The following is a 17,073-nucleotide window of genomic DNA, read 5'->3' on the forward strand; positions in this document are numbered from 1 at the left end:
CCGGATTCGGATTCGAATACGGATAGTGTCAACTATGTCGGATAGGATACGATTGGATATCGACATCATAAATATGCGATTTGAGTATTCGGATACGGATACGGTATCGGATGTTGGATATCCGGACTCGGATATAGACAGATCTCAACCCCTCTAAACGGATTTGGTTTCGAATACGGTCAGAAAATATCCGTACCGTTTTCATCCCTACATACAGGTAACGTCGAGGGAGCGAAATCAGTTGACTTTGCTGACAACGTGGATAGGAGATAGGGACATTTGTTTTTGCGTTTTTTCACAAACCCTATATTTAAACCACGAAAATGCCTCTAAGTTTGTAAAAATTATGATAAAAATCCTAGATATAGATTAGTATACAACAAATTTAAATAAAAAGAGCTCATATCTCTAGCAGCTTCCAAAAATTAGATTTGGTTCTAGAATTTTGGAAAAATATCCATAAATTATAAGAAAGTTCCAAAATCATTCTAATTGATGTCTAAATGTATACAACAGAAACATAAGACACAATCACCACAAATGCATAACATAAATGCATTGAACATTAATGTAAGTTGTGTTCATACTGGTTGCATCTCATATTTTTGTCATGTCAAGTTTTTAAAGCTCATTTATACATATCAATCATAGTGTTTTTGGATTTTTTTTCTAGATTTTTTAGTATTTCTCCCATTTTTCTAGTGCTATATTTGTTTTTTTAAAATGTCTAGAGACATTTTAACAATCAAATATTTTATTTGGATTTTTCACATCCAATATATATATAGGATTTATCTTGATTTAGAGACATTTTTGGATTTAAAATATTATCAAGTATTTACTAGATTTTAATTTAATTAAAAAAATTATAAAATCACCTTTGAAACCACTTCAATCCATGGCAGGAGCTAATTTGAATGGTCTTGAGAGTTTATAGGAGGTAAAATGTCTGATTTTAAAGTAGGAGGGAAATCCGATAATAACGATAGCTTATGGTAGGAGTTAAAATAGCCTTATAGTCACTACAGGAGGCCCTTGATCAGTGGCAAAGCCACAAACATGGCCCACATACATCCGGAAGAGGCCCAATGGCCCATAACGGCCGTACCTGCATCCGACGGTTCCAAGCTTAACACGAGTCATCCATCGGGAGCCCGTTCTAGGGTTTTGCTTCGACACCGCTCCCCGCTCATATATAAACACCCGGCGCCGCCGTTCAATTCCCTTTCCTCTCGCTCCGTCGCTCGCCTCGGTCCAAACCCTAAGCAGGTACGCTTCTGCTGCCGTGGCCCGTGGCCGCCTCCTCTCTTGCTGACGGCTCGACTCGCGAAATCGCATGTTTCGGTGCCCTATCTGTTGGCCATTTCACCGTATCTGACCCTTTCTCTGTTTTTTTTTTTTGTTCGTTCTACAGGGAGTTGAGTGACCGGTTGCAGCCATGAGGTACTACCGATTTCTCTTTCTCGTCGCATCTGCTGTGTCATGCGTTAGTTCTTGCGAAAGAAATGCCGATTTCGTATAGTTGTCTTGTCGATTGCCATAGTAGGATTTGGTCCTATCAGGGATCTTTTCAGCTGAATCGTGCCTTTAGGAGATCATTGCCTTATGTATTTGACTTCTTTTTCATTTGATTATTATAAGCTATGCTATCGATCTAAGTATGATAAGAAATCTAGGAGCCCCCCTGTATCATGCTTTGATTAGTTTATGCTTGATGTAGCCGTGGTCTTTCCAATCTAGGCCTGCTATCATGGCGGGATTTAACGGGTTTTTTGGGACGGGTTCTAATGTGTGCTGTGTGTAAATGGGTGGAAACTTTACTATGTCATGGATCGGGACGGGTTGGGTTTACAAGAAACGCGAGTTGGGGCGGTTCGGCGTGTGCAGTCAGTGGGTTTTATCATCCCCTGCTGTCGCAGTGGGGCTAGGGGCGGGGGCCAAGGTCGCTGCTATAGTGGGCAGTGGAGAGGATGTGCTTGTCAGTCGTCTCTTCCCACAGGCTGCCGCCATCCTCAATCTACCGCTGCTGGCAGCTTGCATAGAAGGCGAGGAGCATTGCTGTTGAGCCCTCGTCCTGTGCACTTTCATCAACTATTTCTCTAACCTATCTCTGCAGTTGAGTTCTGTTTTCTTTTGATCCATTTGTCTGCTGCATCACTCTTTGCACTGCTTCTGTTTTTTTCTGGATCCATCTGGCTGCAGTCTGTTTTCTTCTTTTTGACTATTTTTTCCTGGATTAGTGATGGATTTGGAAAGCGAAGTGTGACTGTTTGATATGGAAGTGATCACATGGTTTCCACCACAGCTCTCGAGCTCTTTCCTACAAGAGAAATGCAGGATTTAATGCTGGCTGGCCGTTGCTAATGGCCATCTAGTTTGGCTTTTCTGTGACATTTTCTCTTGTTTTCTGTAGAAATAAATTTTTTAAATGAACTGTGAGAAGGTCAATTTGTATCCTACCATCTCCAATTGCTGCTGTGTGTTACCAGTGGATGGATATTGGATGTGTTGCTCAGAAATTTCTATTTATGTTCATCTGGATTACTTTTCTCCATGATTTTAGAACCGCCTGGTGATGGACCATTCAGCAACCTGAGAGCATCAGTTAGCATGCTCCATGGGTTAAATAGGGCGGGTTGGGGTGGGTGTTGTGGAGCAGGTTGGGGTGGTTGCTTGATTTAGATTTTCGGGTAGGGTTTGGGCTACAACAGTTAGCTCATTGGCTATTGGTTGGGGTGGGTTAGACCCCATTAGCAGGCCTATTCCAATCTGATTCTTTGGGAGTTGGGTCCAGCTGTTAGTTCGTTCACATAATGAAAATGGATGCGAGATAGATTCAGGTTGTTGTCTCGACACATGAGATAGATTCATTTAGAGTGTGTTTGGTTTGAGGAACGAGGTGGTCCATCTTCTTACTCTTCACTTTTTTTATTTGGTTTGTGGAATGGAATGAGTTGATCCATCACCATCTCATTCCTCACAAGGTAATAATTAGTATATGCATGAGGAATGGATTGATTCCACCAAAATTCATGGGATGAACTCATGATGCATCACCTCATGAAGCATGGGTGACTCCACAAACCAAACACACCATTAGTTTGCTTATTATGATTGATTATTCTGCAGTTTTTGCCTTCTACAATTCTCCCTATTGGCAGGAATAATTGGAATGTGGTGTTCCCATCCAGATAGATTATCTATGTCAAATAATTTCTGTGCAATGATATTATTGCAGTAAGTTGCAGTCCGAGGTTCTCAAGGATGCCATTTCCCAGATTGTTGGGGATGCCAAGGAGAAGAATAGGAAGTTCACTGAGACTGTTGAACTTCAGATTGGTCTGAAGAATTATGATCCACAGAAGGACAAGCGTTTCAGTGGCTCTGTTAAGTTGCCCCACATCCCTCGTCCGAAGATGAAGGTCTGCATGCTTGGTGATGCCCAGCATGTTGAGGAGGTAAGCAGGCAGTTGATGATGTGCTTGAAATTCTATTTATTTATATGTTGAGCATGCTTACAGTAGTACACTAGTAGTTTGTTGAACTGAAAAAAAAAACAATGTTCTGAATTGCTCAATTGTGACTAGCATGTATTAGTCCAATCTTGCGCTTGATTCCATTTGCATTAAAATATGTATATACAAATTCTGCTCAACTGTATGAAAGTTTCAATTTTGCTCAGATAATATGTGTTCTTTCTATCTGAGATCAACTCTTCCTCACAGAAACCATTTTACTACATTTGCAGGCTGAGAAGATGGGACTTGACTATATGGATGTTGAGGCCCTCAAGAAAATGAACAAGAACAAGAAGCTTGTTAAGAAGCTTGCCAAGAAGTATCATGCTTTCCTGGCATCAGAGGCCATCATCAAGCAGATTCCCCGTCTCCTTGGTCCTGGTCTCAACAAGGCAGGCAAGTAGTCCATTTCTGACATGATTGTTACTTTGCATGCTGCTAAGCTGTAACATGCAGTGTTTCATATTTTTGTTTGTAGTTTTGCATGATTTTGCTGTTTTCATTCGTTTATGTTACGCACTGAAAGCGTTCTTCCTATGTGTTGTCTTACCTGCAACGAGTGATAATGACCAAATTGTACTTGTTGCAAGTCAATGGCCTGTCATTGTGTTAATGTTAGACTGTTTTATTAGTTGCTATTGCTATTTGACATTCTCAAAGCAATGACACTCTGGTAGCTGTGCATCTGAGAGGTTTTGCTATATATGGTCTGCATTGCCTGCCCTGCTGACTGAATCATGTTGATATATTTTTTTTATAACAGAATCATGTTGATATTATTACTGCAGGCAAGTTCCCTACGCTGGTTACTCACCAGGAATCTCTTGAATCCAAGGTGAATGAGACGAAGGCTACTGTCAAGTTTCAACTGAAGAAAGTCCTTTGCATGGGCGTCGCTGTCGGTAACTTGTCAATGGAGGAGAAGCAGATCCAGCAGAACATCCAAATGAGCGTCAACTTCCTCGTGTCCCTTCTGAAGAAGAATTGGCAGAATGTGAGTGATGCTCTGGTCTCTGTTGCATGCATACATACCTTAAGAACTGTTCCTGTTGTGTTTACATCTAATGAACATTTTAGAATATACAAGCTGAAGGACTTGGTTATAACATGTGATATATGCTATGCAGGTGAGATGCCTGTACGTCAAGAGCACCATGGGGAAACCATACAGGGTGTTCTAAGTCTGCTCTTTATGAATTTTGATGCTAGGGTTTTGAACCGAGGTTGTCTTGAACTAAACTCTTGTTATAGTATATTTGGTTGGCAGGATATTGGAGTGGTGTCTTGCCCCCAAGCCTTTGTATTCTCTATGGGTCTCATTGGTTGTCTGCACAGAACTTGCATTGCCTTGCTTGAAATTCTACTTTATAGTTGTTTGGCTAGGCTGTGTTACTCTTCTGTATTGCTTCTGTTTATGTTTGGTTGGATGCATAGTGGCAAGCTGCATCTAGTAATCTGTGTTTGGTTATACTTGCGCATCTAAAATCAACATCGTCAATTCATTGAACACCCTGGCTGCCGGAGCTAGGTCCTCAAGGGTCTAAGGCCTAGAGCGATGGAGGCAAAGTGAGGGTCTAAGGCCTAGAGCGATGGAGGCAAAGTGCAGCACCGAAGAAGGCTTGCTGGCACCGAGGCCAGCGCTGCTGGCTGATTGGTCGGAAGCGGTCGACGGCGAGAGCGGCCACGAAAAGGGCCACACGGAGGATGCGCTCACCACGCACATGGCCGTGTGCGGGTTGGAGCCGCCTTTCGCATCGACGAGCCCCGGGAGGAGAAGCGTACGCACATGGACAAGAAGCCGCACAGAGGAGGACGGCGGCTAAGATCAAGAAGACGCACTGAGCAAGAAGACGACCGGGAAGAGAACGGCGGCAGGCGGTGGGGTCAGAGGTGGGCACGCACAACGAACAGGTTCGGTGGGGAAGGAGATGGACTGATGGAGATCCATGTGCACAGCGGATGCAAGCACCGCACAAGGGTATTTCGCTAGCTGGAAAAACTCTGGCCCTTTTCGGCTAGCTTAGCTGGAAAAACTCTGGCCCTTTTCGGCTGCTTGAAAAATGGCTGATGTTGATACTGATTTGTTGTGAGAGAAAAATATTATTATTTTACTGAAACGGTACGGCTGATAAGTTCAAAAGAACAGGGCCTCTATATATAGGTGTATTATATCCAATCCTTTCTACTTTCATGGTACCATGAGTTTCTGCCAAAGTATTTGGCCACAAATCTAATGGTACTAGACTATTTATCTTGGTAATACATAACGATCAGAGTCGAATCGTGAGTCTATTAATGGAGCAAATTCAATGAAGCAACCTCGGGTACCATACAGAAGGGCTCATAAACTTGAGAGTCTTGACCAATTTGAAAGATAGATGTATGTCCATGTGTTGCAAATGGGTTTAAAAATCCATAACATTCTTATTTCTAATAATCTATGCATTCGTTCATTTAGTAACGATAGTTAAATGTCCATCAGGCCATGCGTGCATTGCCACGGATTTGCTACAAATTAAATTCATTTAGTAACGATATGCCCAATCATACTCATCATGTTCGTCCGTTAGTTATCCAAATTAAGGTGGTGCTTGGATTCACTGACTAAAATTTAGAAGGTGTGTCGGGAAGATATTGTATGAGGTATTCGGATACTAATAAAAAAATAAATTACATAATCCGGCAGTACTCCACGAGACGATTTTTTAAGCCTAATTAATCTGTCATTAGCACATGTTACTGTAGACATTGTCAAGTCATGAACTAATTAGGCTTAAAAGATTCGTCTCGTAAATTAGTCATAAACTATGCAATTAGTTTTATAATTAGTCTATATTTAATACTCAATGCATGTGTCTAAACATTCGATGGTACATCGACTAAAATTTAGGAGGGACAACCAAACACCACCTAAGTGGGGGTGTTTCGATCCACTGGTTGAAGTTTAATTCGGGTCACTCGAAAGTTTGGGGGCTATGCTAGCGCCCGGACGTCCGGATAGACCCACACGTCTGGACGCCCGCGCATGCTGCTGCGCCCTGCGCCTCCTCCTCTTGATGCTGTGCCCCACACCTGTTGCTACGCCCCACGCATCCTCCTGCCCGTCCAGCTGCATGCGAGAGATAGGGAACACAGCGCGTGCCCCAATACGAGAGAGAGCACAACACACATGCCCCAATGCGAGAGAGACCCTAGCTGCATGCGAGAGAGAGGGATCACAGCGCGCGTGCCCAATTAGAGAGAGAGAGAGAGAGAGAGAGAGAGAGAGAGAGAGAGAGAGAGAGATCACATCGCGCGTGCTCCAATGCACGAGAGAGAGGGAGCACAACGCGCATGCACATGTGTGTGAGCCGGCTGCAAGCTCCACCGTGGGCGACCACACCTGGTGGTGCAGGGGTGCCTTTCTAGTGTAGCGCGTGCTTGCCCACGAGTTAGAGCGCGTGGGGAGCAGCACCTGTTGCAACATACTAAAACAAGGTGAAACAATTAAAACATATGTTTGCAACATATGTGTATAACCACTGCAACATATGCAACATTCAGATAAAACACTTGCAACATACGTCCGAAATAGGTGAAACATTTGGAACATACAACTGCAACATATATGTGAAAACATATGCAACATCTAGATAGAACACTTGCAACATGAAAACACTTGCTGTAATAGAAGACTGAAACAGATGAAATATTTTGGCGCATTTGTTGCAACATATGTATGAAAACATATGCAACATCCAGATCAAAATGCTTTGAACATACTGTCGGGGACCAACACTAGGGTACACGAAGAGGAGCTAATGGTCATCAACATTGATTCATTCGAGCAGTCAAGAGCGTGACTATAGCTCCAATCGACCCCCAGGTGCGTGGGCTCTGCCTCGCCCGACCTCTAGGGGCGGGCTCCGCCTCGCTCGACCCTTGGGTTTGTGCTCGACCTCGCCTGACTCCAAGGCCGCAGAGTTCACCTTGCTCGATCCTTGGGTTTGTGCTTTGCCTAGCTTGACCCCGAGACCGTGGGCTCCGCCTCGCCTGACCCCGAGGCCACGGGCTCCGTCTCGCCCGACCCTTGGGTTTGTGCTCTGCCTTGCCCAACCCTGAGGCCTCGAGCTCCACCTCATCCGACGGGGACCCATACCGCCGCCAACCACTCCAGGTCCAAGCGTATAGGCCTGGGTCAAAACTCTTACACCAGGGAAGAAACTGTCACGCCTCGATGTAACCCATGGCCATAACAGACCATACCGGAGGGTTCACATCAAGAATAGTGTCGGGCGTGCCAGTACTGTTTTGCCTAACCCTCTTACGACGATGATAGGCGCGTCAGTTCACCATGATGTCCACCAGGACGGGATGGAACGCTATGACCGGCAGAAGACGCCTGCTCATGGCGCTAGTGACGGATAGGGCCGTGACGTGGAGCTATCCCTGTTGACATCTATAGGATCGGTAGGACCCGCATGAAGGACAAGAAGGACTCGGCGATCCTAAAGGCCTTCTTCTCTCTCTCGTTCTTCTCTTTTCCTCCGCTGTAACCCGTGCTTTCCCTTGGCCTATAAAAGGGAAAGCAGGACGTCCCATGAAGGGGATCAAATTCAATCTGATTCAAGCGGGATCGACCCATCGACCGATCGATCTAGATTAATAGAAGCCAGACCGCGAGATAAACACACATGAGCACACAGCTGAGTAGTAGTCGAACTCTCAGCACCCATTCATTCTTTCCACCAGATGTGGTAGAACCTCCTAAATTATAGGACCCACATGCACTTATCACTGTCCAATGACCTTTGACAACTATGCATATGTTCCTGGTAACTTAAGAAGTCTGTCGGGTGTCCTCGGGGAACCCTGAATCATCCACGATTTCCGAGCAGGATCACATTACAGAGTCATTGTAGTATTACAACATTTATTCAAATATATACATCAGAGTAAAATAGCGGAAGTCTTACGATAACATAGTTTACAAACCAGTTGTTTCAAACCTTACAAACTAAGTTCAGTAATTATTACAAACCATAGTAGTAGTGGAGTGGCATAATTAACATAAACATAACACACAAAATAAGCATCCTGCCCAAGGATCACACATTCACTTATCGTCATCGACATGAACAACAGTCATGTAGCAAGGTCCAAAACAGACCTACTCATGAGGCTCACCTGCAACAAGGGTTAACGAACCTTGAGTACAAAAGTACTCAACAAGACTTAACCGAAATAAAAACTGAGAAGACTCAGAAATGCAGGCTCAGAGATTTAAGGTATGGCTTTAGCAATACTCAAAGTTCTTTTGCGTAAAAGCTATTTAACAAAATTTTAGTATTTCAACATTTAAACTTCATAAGAACCATATATGAATCTACCATGATCCGTAATGAGATCATAAACTTCATATCAAACTCTTTCTCAAGTCTAGCTCAAGTTTCAGTTATTAACTACGATGATAAACAGTGAGTTGAGTCTCCATAACCAAGGAGCAACGATGATTCAAACCGATTATTAAACCCAGTTGGGGATTCCAGACCACACGACATATGCAGGTCCCCGACTTACATATATCAACCTACCCTCGGATCTTCTAAAACAAGAACAGGTCCGCGCCACCCGAGAATACAGTACTCCACCAATCTAGCCCATTGCCACGTGGGTACACGCTATTCCCGCCATCTCTCCACTCCTAGTGCGCGAGTAGCCATTCTCGTAATAGAATAACCGAGTTAAGGCTTACCAGAGTATGTGGTTAGTACTACAAAGTCTCACCTCATGCAATTCAACAACAGACAGACCTTAATCGACACAGGCGAAAAGAAGCCGCTCACAAGACCTCTATGTCTTGTGGCTCTCACACACCGAGTCCGCCCGGTCTAGATTTATTACTTTCATGCTCATATCTTATGATAACATAAGTAACCAAAGATCTATTTAAAACTCTTAGGTGACAGGTAATCACCCGGCTAAGCAGGACTAAGCATAACTAGTCATTTATGAATTAAAACTGGTAACAAGGTAGATATGGAAAAACAAGGTTGGTAATGCACCAGTTAGGTTTCCACTTGACTCCTAATCACTTAATGCAGTATAGAAAAGCAAAAGCGATAAAATTTGTAAAACACAAGGTAGGGTTAAATGCATCCGGGGCTTGCCTTCGTTGACGGAAAAGTTAGATTCCTGTGACGTTCCACAAGTATCCGATCCGACCTCAATAGACGGATAAACTTCCTCCGCAACTTGATTAACTACCATGTGTTCACCTTCGTTCACTACACATAGTAACAATGCCATGTTTAACATGATGCGGAATACGAAACATGATGCTTGATGATGGATGTAAAATTAACAATTCGAATACAACTTTCCTTCGCGATACAGTTGCAAGTCAAACGAACTAAATCTTTTTCGTAACACATACATCAATTGCCAAGGATCATTACCAACTAATGACCCAAGGTCATCACTCAATCCAAAATTTCAAACAAAACCTAAATCATTAAAGGTTACTATTTGCTTTTATGAATTAATTATTTAATTCAAAATTATGAAATAAATCAACTTATTCCAATTGAGCTCAAAATTTTTTGTATATGTTCATCACATGATAACTAAGTGGTAAAACAATTTTCATAATTTTTGGATAATTAATTAAGCCTAGAAAAATCATGGAAACCCATTTATTAATTAATTGAGCATTTTTTATCACATTCAAAAAGTACTGAAAAACAACATTTCATATTTTTCTGAAATAATATACATCACAAATAGGTCACACAAAAATTTTCATAATTTTTGGAGCTCTAAATAAATCTACACAAAAATATCAAATTACAACACTATTCAAACATTTTAGAAAAGAAGAAAATTCATTTTTCAACTACACAGTCGCTGACAGGGTGACCCCACATGTCATCCCCGACCTCCCGCTTTGACCACGACGGTGACGGCGCTGACCGACAAAAACTCGCCGACGGTGAGACCAACGGCGACGGCCAAAGTACCAAAACACTCCCCACACCACCCCGCATCGCTTGAAGGCACTAGCTTGAGCAATTATAGCGAGTTACGAGCTTGACGTCGGCCATGGCAGACGTGGCATCTCGACGACGCCACACTGGCGAAACAAGGCTGGTAGAGTGTAAACAAAAGGCACGGGAAGGTTCAGCAGCTCACCACGAACACGTTGGAGCAAAGAGCGAGACCAGAGAAGCAATGGTGACGCGGGTCGACGTTCACAACGGCCACGATGGAGCACACTTCGGCGACGGCGGTGCTCAAGTGACTATGATGGACAATGAGCAATCAACCGGTCATAGAGCATCTCGGGAACAAGGCGGAGCTAGAGGTGCACTGAGCAAGAGCAAAGGCTCACCGGAGAGCGCTGGCCACGACGGCGCAAGCACGACGAAGAGGTTGCCGACCGCGAGGAAGAAAGGCGGCTAGCGACGATTCCCGGCGAAATCAAGTGACCACAGTTGGATGACTAGGCACGCAAGGAGTAGGTGAAGCTATTGAGCGCTTTGCTGCGATGGCACAGACGCTGGTTCGACGGTGAGGGCTCAATGGAGATGATCGGCGACGTCGGGAAAAGCAGAGCAAAGAAAGGAAGAACGGCGACGGTGTCTGAGCTTCATAGAGCGACCAAGAGATCAAGGAGACAACACGCAGTGGCCTTCTCCACGCCAGCGCAAAGCCAAGGGCGGCCACAGGCACATCTGGAACCGAGCAGAAGGACGCCGGTGGTGGGGCGGTGGTCGTGGCACTATTCTACTTATTTACAGAATTGTCATCTGTTTTAAAATCCAAATTACTCCCAAATTTGTATAACAACTCAAAAATCTCCAAAAATAAAAGTTGTTCAAAATTCAAAGTTCTACAACTTTGCTTTTATAACCACCCCCTAATTGGGTCTACATTTTGAAATGAACTTTTGAATTCAATTAGGGGACTTTTAAAGAATTTCGCCTTTTCAAATTACTTCAAATTTTTCATAACAACTTTGAAAACTTCAAAAACAAACTTTGTATAACTTACCAAGCTCTACACTTTTGCTTTTAGGCTCAACCCCAAAATATGCTTAGATTTTGAAATGGGTTTTCAGGGTAGGATTTAAATACTGAAAATCAGGGTTTTCTTGAAAATTCAAATCCAAACCAAATTTTAAACTTGATTCAAACAATACAATTCAACACATACCACATAAAGAGAAACTTGTTTTAGTGTATGCATATCAAAATTTTCACTAAATGCCAAATGCTTTGCAATGCATATGATGATATGGCAGGTTTTAGTATTTAAACACCCGAGGTGTTACAATCCTTCCCCCTAAAAGAAATCTCGCCCCGAGATTCAAAGCCATAGGGTAAGTAATGGAAAAGGAAATGTGTCGTGCGAACACATACAAAATCTACCCATAAAATAGCTAAGGTCTCTTTACAAAACACAACTTGCAACAACCGAGCTCAACTAACATTACTCTATAATGACGCAAGAAACTCTAGAAATTTTTCTAACAAGTAATCCTCGGATTCCCAAGTAGCTTCTTCTTTGGAATGTTGATTCCATTGTATCTTGTAGAACTTGATTGTCCTCCTTCGAGTAACACGATCTTTCTGATCCAGAACTCGGATAGGATATTCGGAATAGGTCAAATCAGGTTCAAGTTCCACTCCTTCAATCTCAACATTATGTTCAGGTACTCAGAGACACTTCTTTAATTGAGAAACATGGAACACATCATGCACAGCTGAAAGATGTTTGGGTAGCTTCAAGCGATATGCCACTTTTTCATACCTCTCTAAAATTTGAAATGGCCCAATATATCGAGGTGCCAACTTGCCTTTAACACCAAAATGGGTAACTCCCTTCATTGGTGATACCTTCAGATATATAAAATCTCCCTTGTTAAACACCAATGGTCTACGTCGTTTATCTGCATAACTCTTTTGTCAGGACTGAGCTATCTTCAAATTACTTTGTATTTGACTAACCTTGTCTTCTGTTTCTTTCACAAGATCAACTCCAAAGAACCTTCTTTCTCCGGGCTCAGACCAACTCAGTGATGTTCTGCATCTACGACCATAGAGTGCTTCAAATGGAGCCATTCTAATGCTCTCCTGATAACTATTGTTGTATGAGAACTCAGCCAAAGGCAAACATTCATCCCACTTCTTGGAATAGTTAAGGACACAACACCTTAACATATCTTCAAGTACTTGATTGACCCTTTTAGTCTGACCATCGGTTTGTGGATGATAAGCTGTACTATACAGTAGTTTGGTACCTAACGAAGTATGCAAGTGTTTCCAAAAGCTGGAGACAAACCGTGTACCTTGATCTGACACTATGGTCTTTGGTACTCCATGTAGACTCATGATTCTTGCTAGATATATCTTGGCATACTAGATAGTAGGATATATACTCTTGACTGGAAGAAAATGTGCTAACTTAGTTAGTCGATCTACAATGACCCATATTGAATCAAAACCTTTTGATGCCTTGGTAGACCAACAATAAAGTCTATACTAATATCCTCCCACTTTCAAGCTAGAATAGGTAATGGCTGTAACTCTCCAGTAGACCTCAAATGTATAGCTTTCACCTTTTGACAAGTATCACACTTGGCTATATACCAGGCAATTTCTATCTTCATTTTGGTCCACCAAAACCTTTTTTTTCAAGTCATGGTACATCTTATTACTTCCCGGATGAATAGATAGCCTAGTAGCATGTGCTTCTTCAAGAATTGACTGTCGCAACTCCGGAACCTTTGGTACCACTAAGCGATCCTTGAACCATAACACACCTTCATCATCTACTTTGAAGCATTCTGCTTTCCCATTCTTGATTCTTTCTTTGATATGGGCTATACCCTTGTTTTCTTTCTGAGCAGCAATAATCTAATCTTGAATAGTGGCTTCAACAATTATATTGGTTAAACTTCCTTGTTGAATTACCTCTATACTCAACTTTTCCATCTCTTGGCATAAAGTCAAACCTATTGTTCTTACTATCAAACAATTGCAATGGCTCTTTTGACTGAGGGCATCTGCAACTACATTTGTTTTACCAGGATGGTAATGTACTTCCAAGTCATAATCCTTAATCAATTCTAACCATCTTCTTTGTCGCATGTTCAAATCCGATTGAGTAAAGATATACTTTAAACTCTTGTGATCTGTGTAAATATGGCATGTATTACCAAGCAAGTAATGCCGCCAAATCTTCAGAGCATGGACAACTGCTGCTAACTCTAGATCATGAGTGGGATAGTGCTCTTCATGTTGCTTGAGTTGTCTAGAAGCATAGGCAATAACTCGGCCTTCTTGCATCAATACACATCCAATGCCAATATCCGAAGCATCACAATAAACATCAAATGACTTCTCGATATCAGGCTAGGCTAATACTGGTGCAGTGGTTAACAGTCTCTTCAAAGTCTGGAAAGCTTTTTCACGTTCAGATGACCAAACAAACTTGGCTTAGTTCTTCAACAACTAGTAATGGACTTGGATACTCTAGAGAAATCTGGAATAAAACGACGGTAATACCCTGCCATTCCTAGAAAACTCCAAACCTGATGAACAGTGGTTGGCGGTTTCCAATCAAGCACATCCTTAACTTTGCTTGGATCAACAGCAACTCCTTCGGTTGATAAGACATGCCCAAGAAACTATACTTCCTTAAGCCAGAAGTCACACTTACTGAATTTGGCATATAACTGATGTTCTCTTAAGCGGATCAGGACAATTCTGAGATGTTCCGCGTGTTCCTTCTTGTTCTTGGAATAAACTAGGATGTCGTCAATAAACACCACCACAAACTTGTCTAGCTCAGGCATGAATACTAAATTCATCAGATACATGAAATGAGCTGGGGCATTTGTCAAACCAAAAGACATTACCAAGTATTCATATAATCCATATCTCGTGGTAAATGCCATTTTGGGAATATCTTAAGGTTTAATCTTGATTTGGTGATAGCCTGACCTTAAATCAATTTTGGAGAAAACTTTGGCTCCAGCCAGTTGATCAAAAAGCAAGTCTATCCAAGGCAAGGGATACTTATTCTTAATGGTCACTTCATTGAACGGACGATAGTCAACACATAACCTCAGGGTCTCATCTTTCTTTTTCACAAAAATTGTAGGGCATCCCCAAGGTGATGAACTAGGTTGAATAAATCCTTTCTCAATCAACTCTTGCAACTGAGTCTTCAACTCAGCTAATTCCTTGGGAGGCATCCTATAAACTCTTCGAGAGATCGGAGCTGTTCTAGGCTTTAACTCTATGTTAAATTGAACATCCCTATCTGGTGGTAGACCAGGTAAATCCTTAGGAAATACATTAGGGAATTCATAAACTACCGGGATATCCCTAATCTCCTTGACAAAAGTTGCACAAACTCTTTCCACTGATCTCCTTAAGGTTGGAAGTTGGATAAGAAGCTGAGAATTACTATTAGGCAAACTCACCCTTAATGTCCTATGCAAAGCATCTATAACAGCCTTATACTGATACGTCCAATTCATTCCTAAGATCACATCTATATCTTGATCCTTGAGAATAATCATGGTAGTGGGAAAAATATGCCCACCCAGGTTTATGGGTACCTGGTATACCATTTCCTTAGTACACAGACGTCCTCCAGGCGACTGTATAAAGAAACTTTCCTTTGTTTCCCCAATTGGAATTGCATGCTTTACGACAAAGGTTCTATTGATGAATGAATGAGATGCACCAGAATCAAAAAGCATAACAACAGGGTGATTGGCGATAGGAAACATACCCATCATCACTGGCTCCCCTTTCGGAATTTCTCCAGCTTGAATATAGAACACCCGTCCTGTCTTCCTTTTATCTTTGCCCTTCTGAGCATTCTGATTGTGGTTCTTGTTCTGTGCTTGACCCTGTTGTTGATTGGCAAGGACCTTCTAATAATTTTGATTAGCCTACTTGGGATACGAACATTCCCTAGAGAAATGACTAGCCCTTCCACAATTGTAACATGGATAATTATGACCCTGGGACGTTGGAGCATTGCCACCAGGAGCATTTGTCTGTTGTGAATTCGGGTAGGTTATAGCAGGATGGACATTTGACTATTGCCTGGCTTGGAACTATGGTGGATGATAAGGAGGGCGATAATGGTTGACTGGATGATAGATTATCTTTTGCCTCTTTTGATTTCCACCAAAAGATCCAGACGACATACTCTTCTTTTTCTTGATCTCCTTATGCTGCCGATACTTTTCCTCAGAAGAAATTGCAATATTCACTGCCTCATGATAAGTAACATTGGCATATGCAGTCATCATTGTCTGTAATTTGGTATTCAGTCCTCTCATGAACCATTTCTTTTTCTTGGCATCTGTATTGACATGTTCAGATGCATACTGTGATAGGTGATTGAATCTACCCATATATTGCATAACCGTTTGATCCCCTTGCTTCAAAGCAAGGAACTCATCCAACTTCATGGCCATCACTCCTTCTGGAATATAATGAGCTCTAAAGGCAGTATGAAACTCAGCCCAAGTTATTGGAATGCCGGTTGGTTACATAGACACTAGATTTGCCCACCAGGCACCTACTGCACCTCTAAGTTGCTAGGCAGCAAACACAGGCTTCTGCATCTCTGTGCATGGAATAAGATCAAATTTCTACTCCATGGTCCGAAGCCAATCATCAGCCTCTAGTGGCTCATCTGCCTTAGTGAACACTAATGGTCTTGTATCTATAAAATCAACATACGTAGCCTCCTGCCTGTTATGATTGTGGCCATGGTTTCCTTGCACCATATTCTGATTACTCTGAGCTATCTCTCAAAGCAATCGAGCATTTTCTACAGTCACATGGACTAGTGCTGCTATAGCATCAGCTAAAGTTAGTGGAACTGGTGGTGGATTAGGAACACCACCCTCTTCATGCGAAGAACCAGGAATATCCGAAGCATGAGTATGAGGCATCTGTTCATAACAAACCAAACTTTACTCACAAGCTTTTATTGAGATATAAAAGAGCTCACGGCAAACACATTACATTGGGTTTACTTATTTAAGCACAAGCCTGCTCCTAAACAAGACTACTTAACTTAACTAGATTCCCTATTTTACAACTCTACTCTTCTCCTCGACCACATCAAACCTTGTGATTGGTATCCATTCTGAAAATATTTCCGCCTTCATTATCACTTTCATCAACCATCACTAATTCTTCTAGATCTTCTTCTTCTTCTTTCTCTTCAAGTTCATCATCATCAGCAATGATGACACTAGGGTCCATTGCATCAGCTTAAGGTTCATGATTTGGATCTAGGAGATTGCTCAGCCTATGGACTTCTTCATGCAAAGTAGTATTATGTTCTTCTAAATCTTCTACATAAAATTCTAGTTCATGCGCTCTAGCTCTAGCTACATCTTCCCTATGCCAAGCCTCATTTCTCCCTTCCACCATATGAACTAACATACGCTCGCAGTTCTTATGAGCGGTGGTGCTACACTTCAATTGATCCTTTAACTTGCCCAGCCGGATGGTATCCAAGGCTCTATCCCTAGTAG

At 42.3% G+C, this 17,073-nt stretch overlaps 1 protein-coding gene across 1 annotated transcript; it reads left to right on the forward strand.

Moving 5' to 3' along the window:
• Positions 1 to 1,173: 1,173 nt before the first annotated feature.
• On the forward strand, positions 1,174 to 4,900 carry LOC136473049 (large ribosomal subunit protein uL1). Its single transcript, XM_066470748.1, has 6 exons — positions 1,174 to 1,269; positions 1,415 to 1,443; positions 3,239 to 3,458; positions 3,749 to 3,914; positions 4,307 to 4,512; positions 4,646 to 4,900. Exons 2-6 carry the CDS (start codon positions 1,439 to 1,441, stop codon positions 4,697 to 4,699), a joined length of 651 nt encoding a protein of 216 aa, XP_066326845.1. The 5' UTR covers positions 1,174 to 1,269; positions 1,415 to 1,438; the 3' UTR covers positions 4,700 to 4,900.
• Positions 4,901 to 17,073: the final 12,173 nt, after the last annotated feature.

This window comes from Miscanthus floridulus, chromosome 8, assembly GCF_019320115.1.
Source record: "Miscanthus floridulus cultivar M001 chromosome 8, ASM1932011v1, whole genome shotgun sequence".
NCBI classification, from domain to species: Eukaryota; Viridiplantae; Streptophyta; class Magnoliopsida; order Poales; family Poaceae; genus Miscanthus; species Miscanthus floridulus.

Coding starts and splice junctions, on each gene's coding strand:
- LOC136473049 (XM_066470748.1), top strand. Junction 3,915..4,306: donor TCCTGGTCTCAACAAGGCAG/GCAAGTAGTCCA, acceptor TTATTACTGCAG/GCAAGTTCCCTACGCTGGTT. Junction 4,513..4,645: donor TGAAGAAGAATTGGCAGAAT/GTGAGTGATGCT, acceptor TATGCTATGCAG/GTGAGATGCCTGTACGTCAA.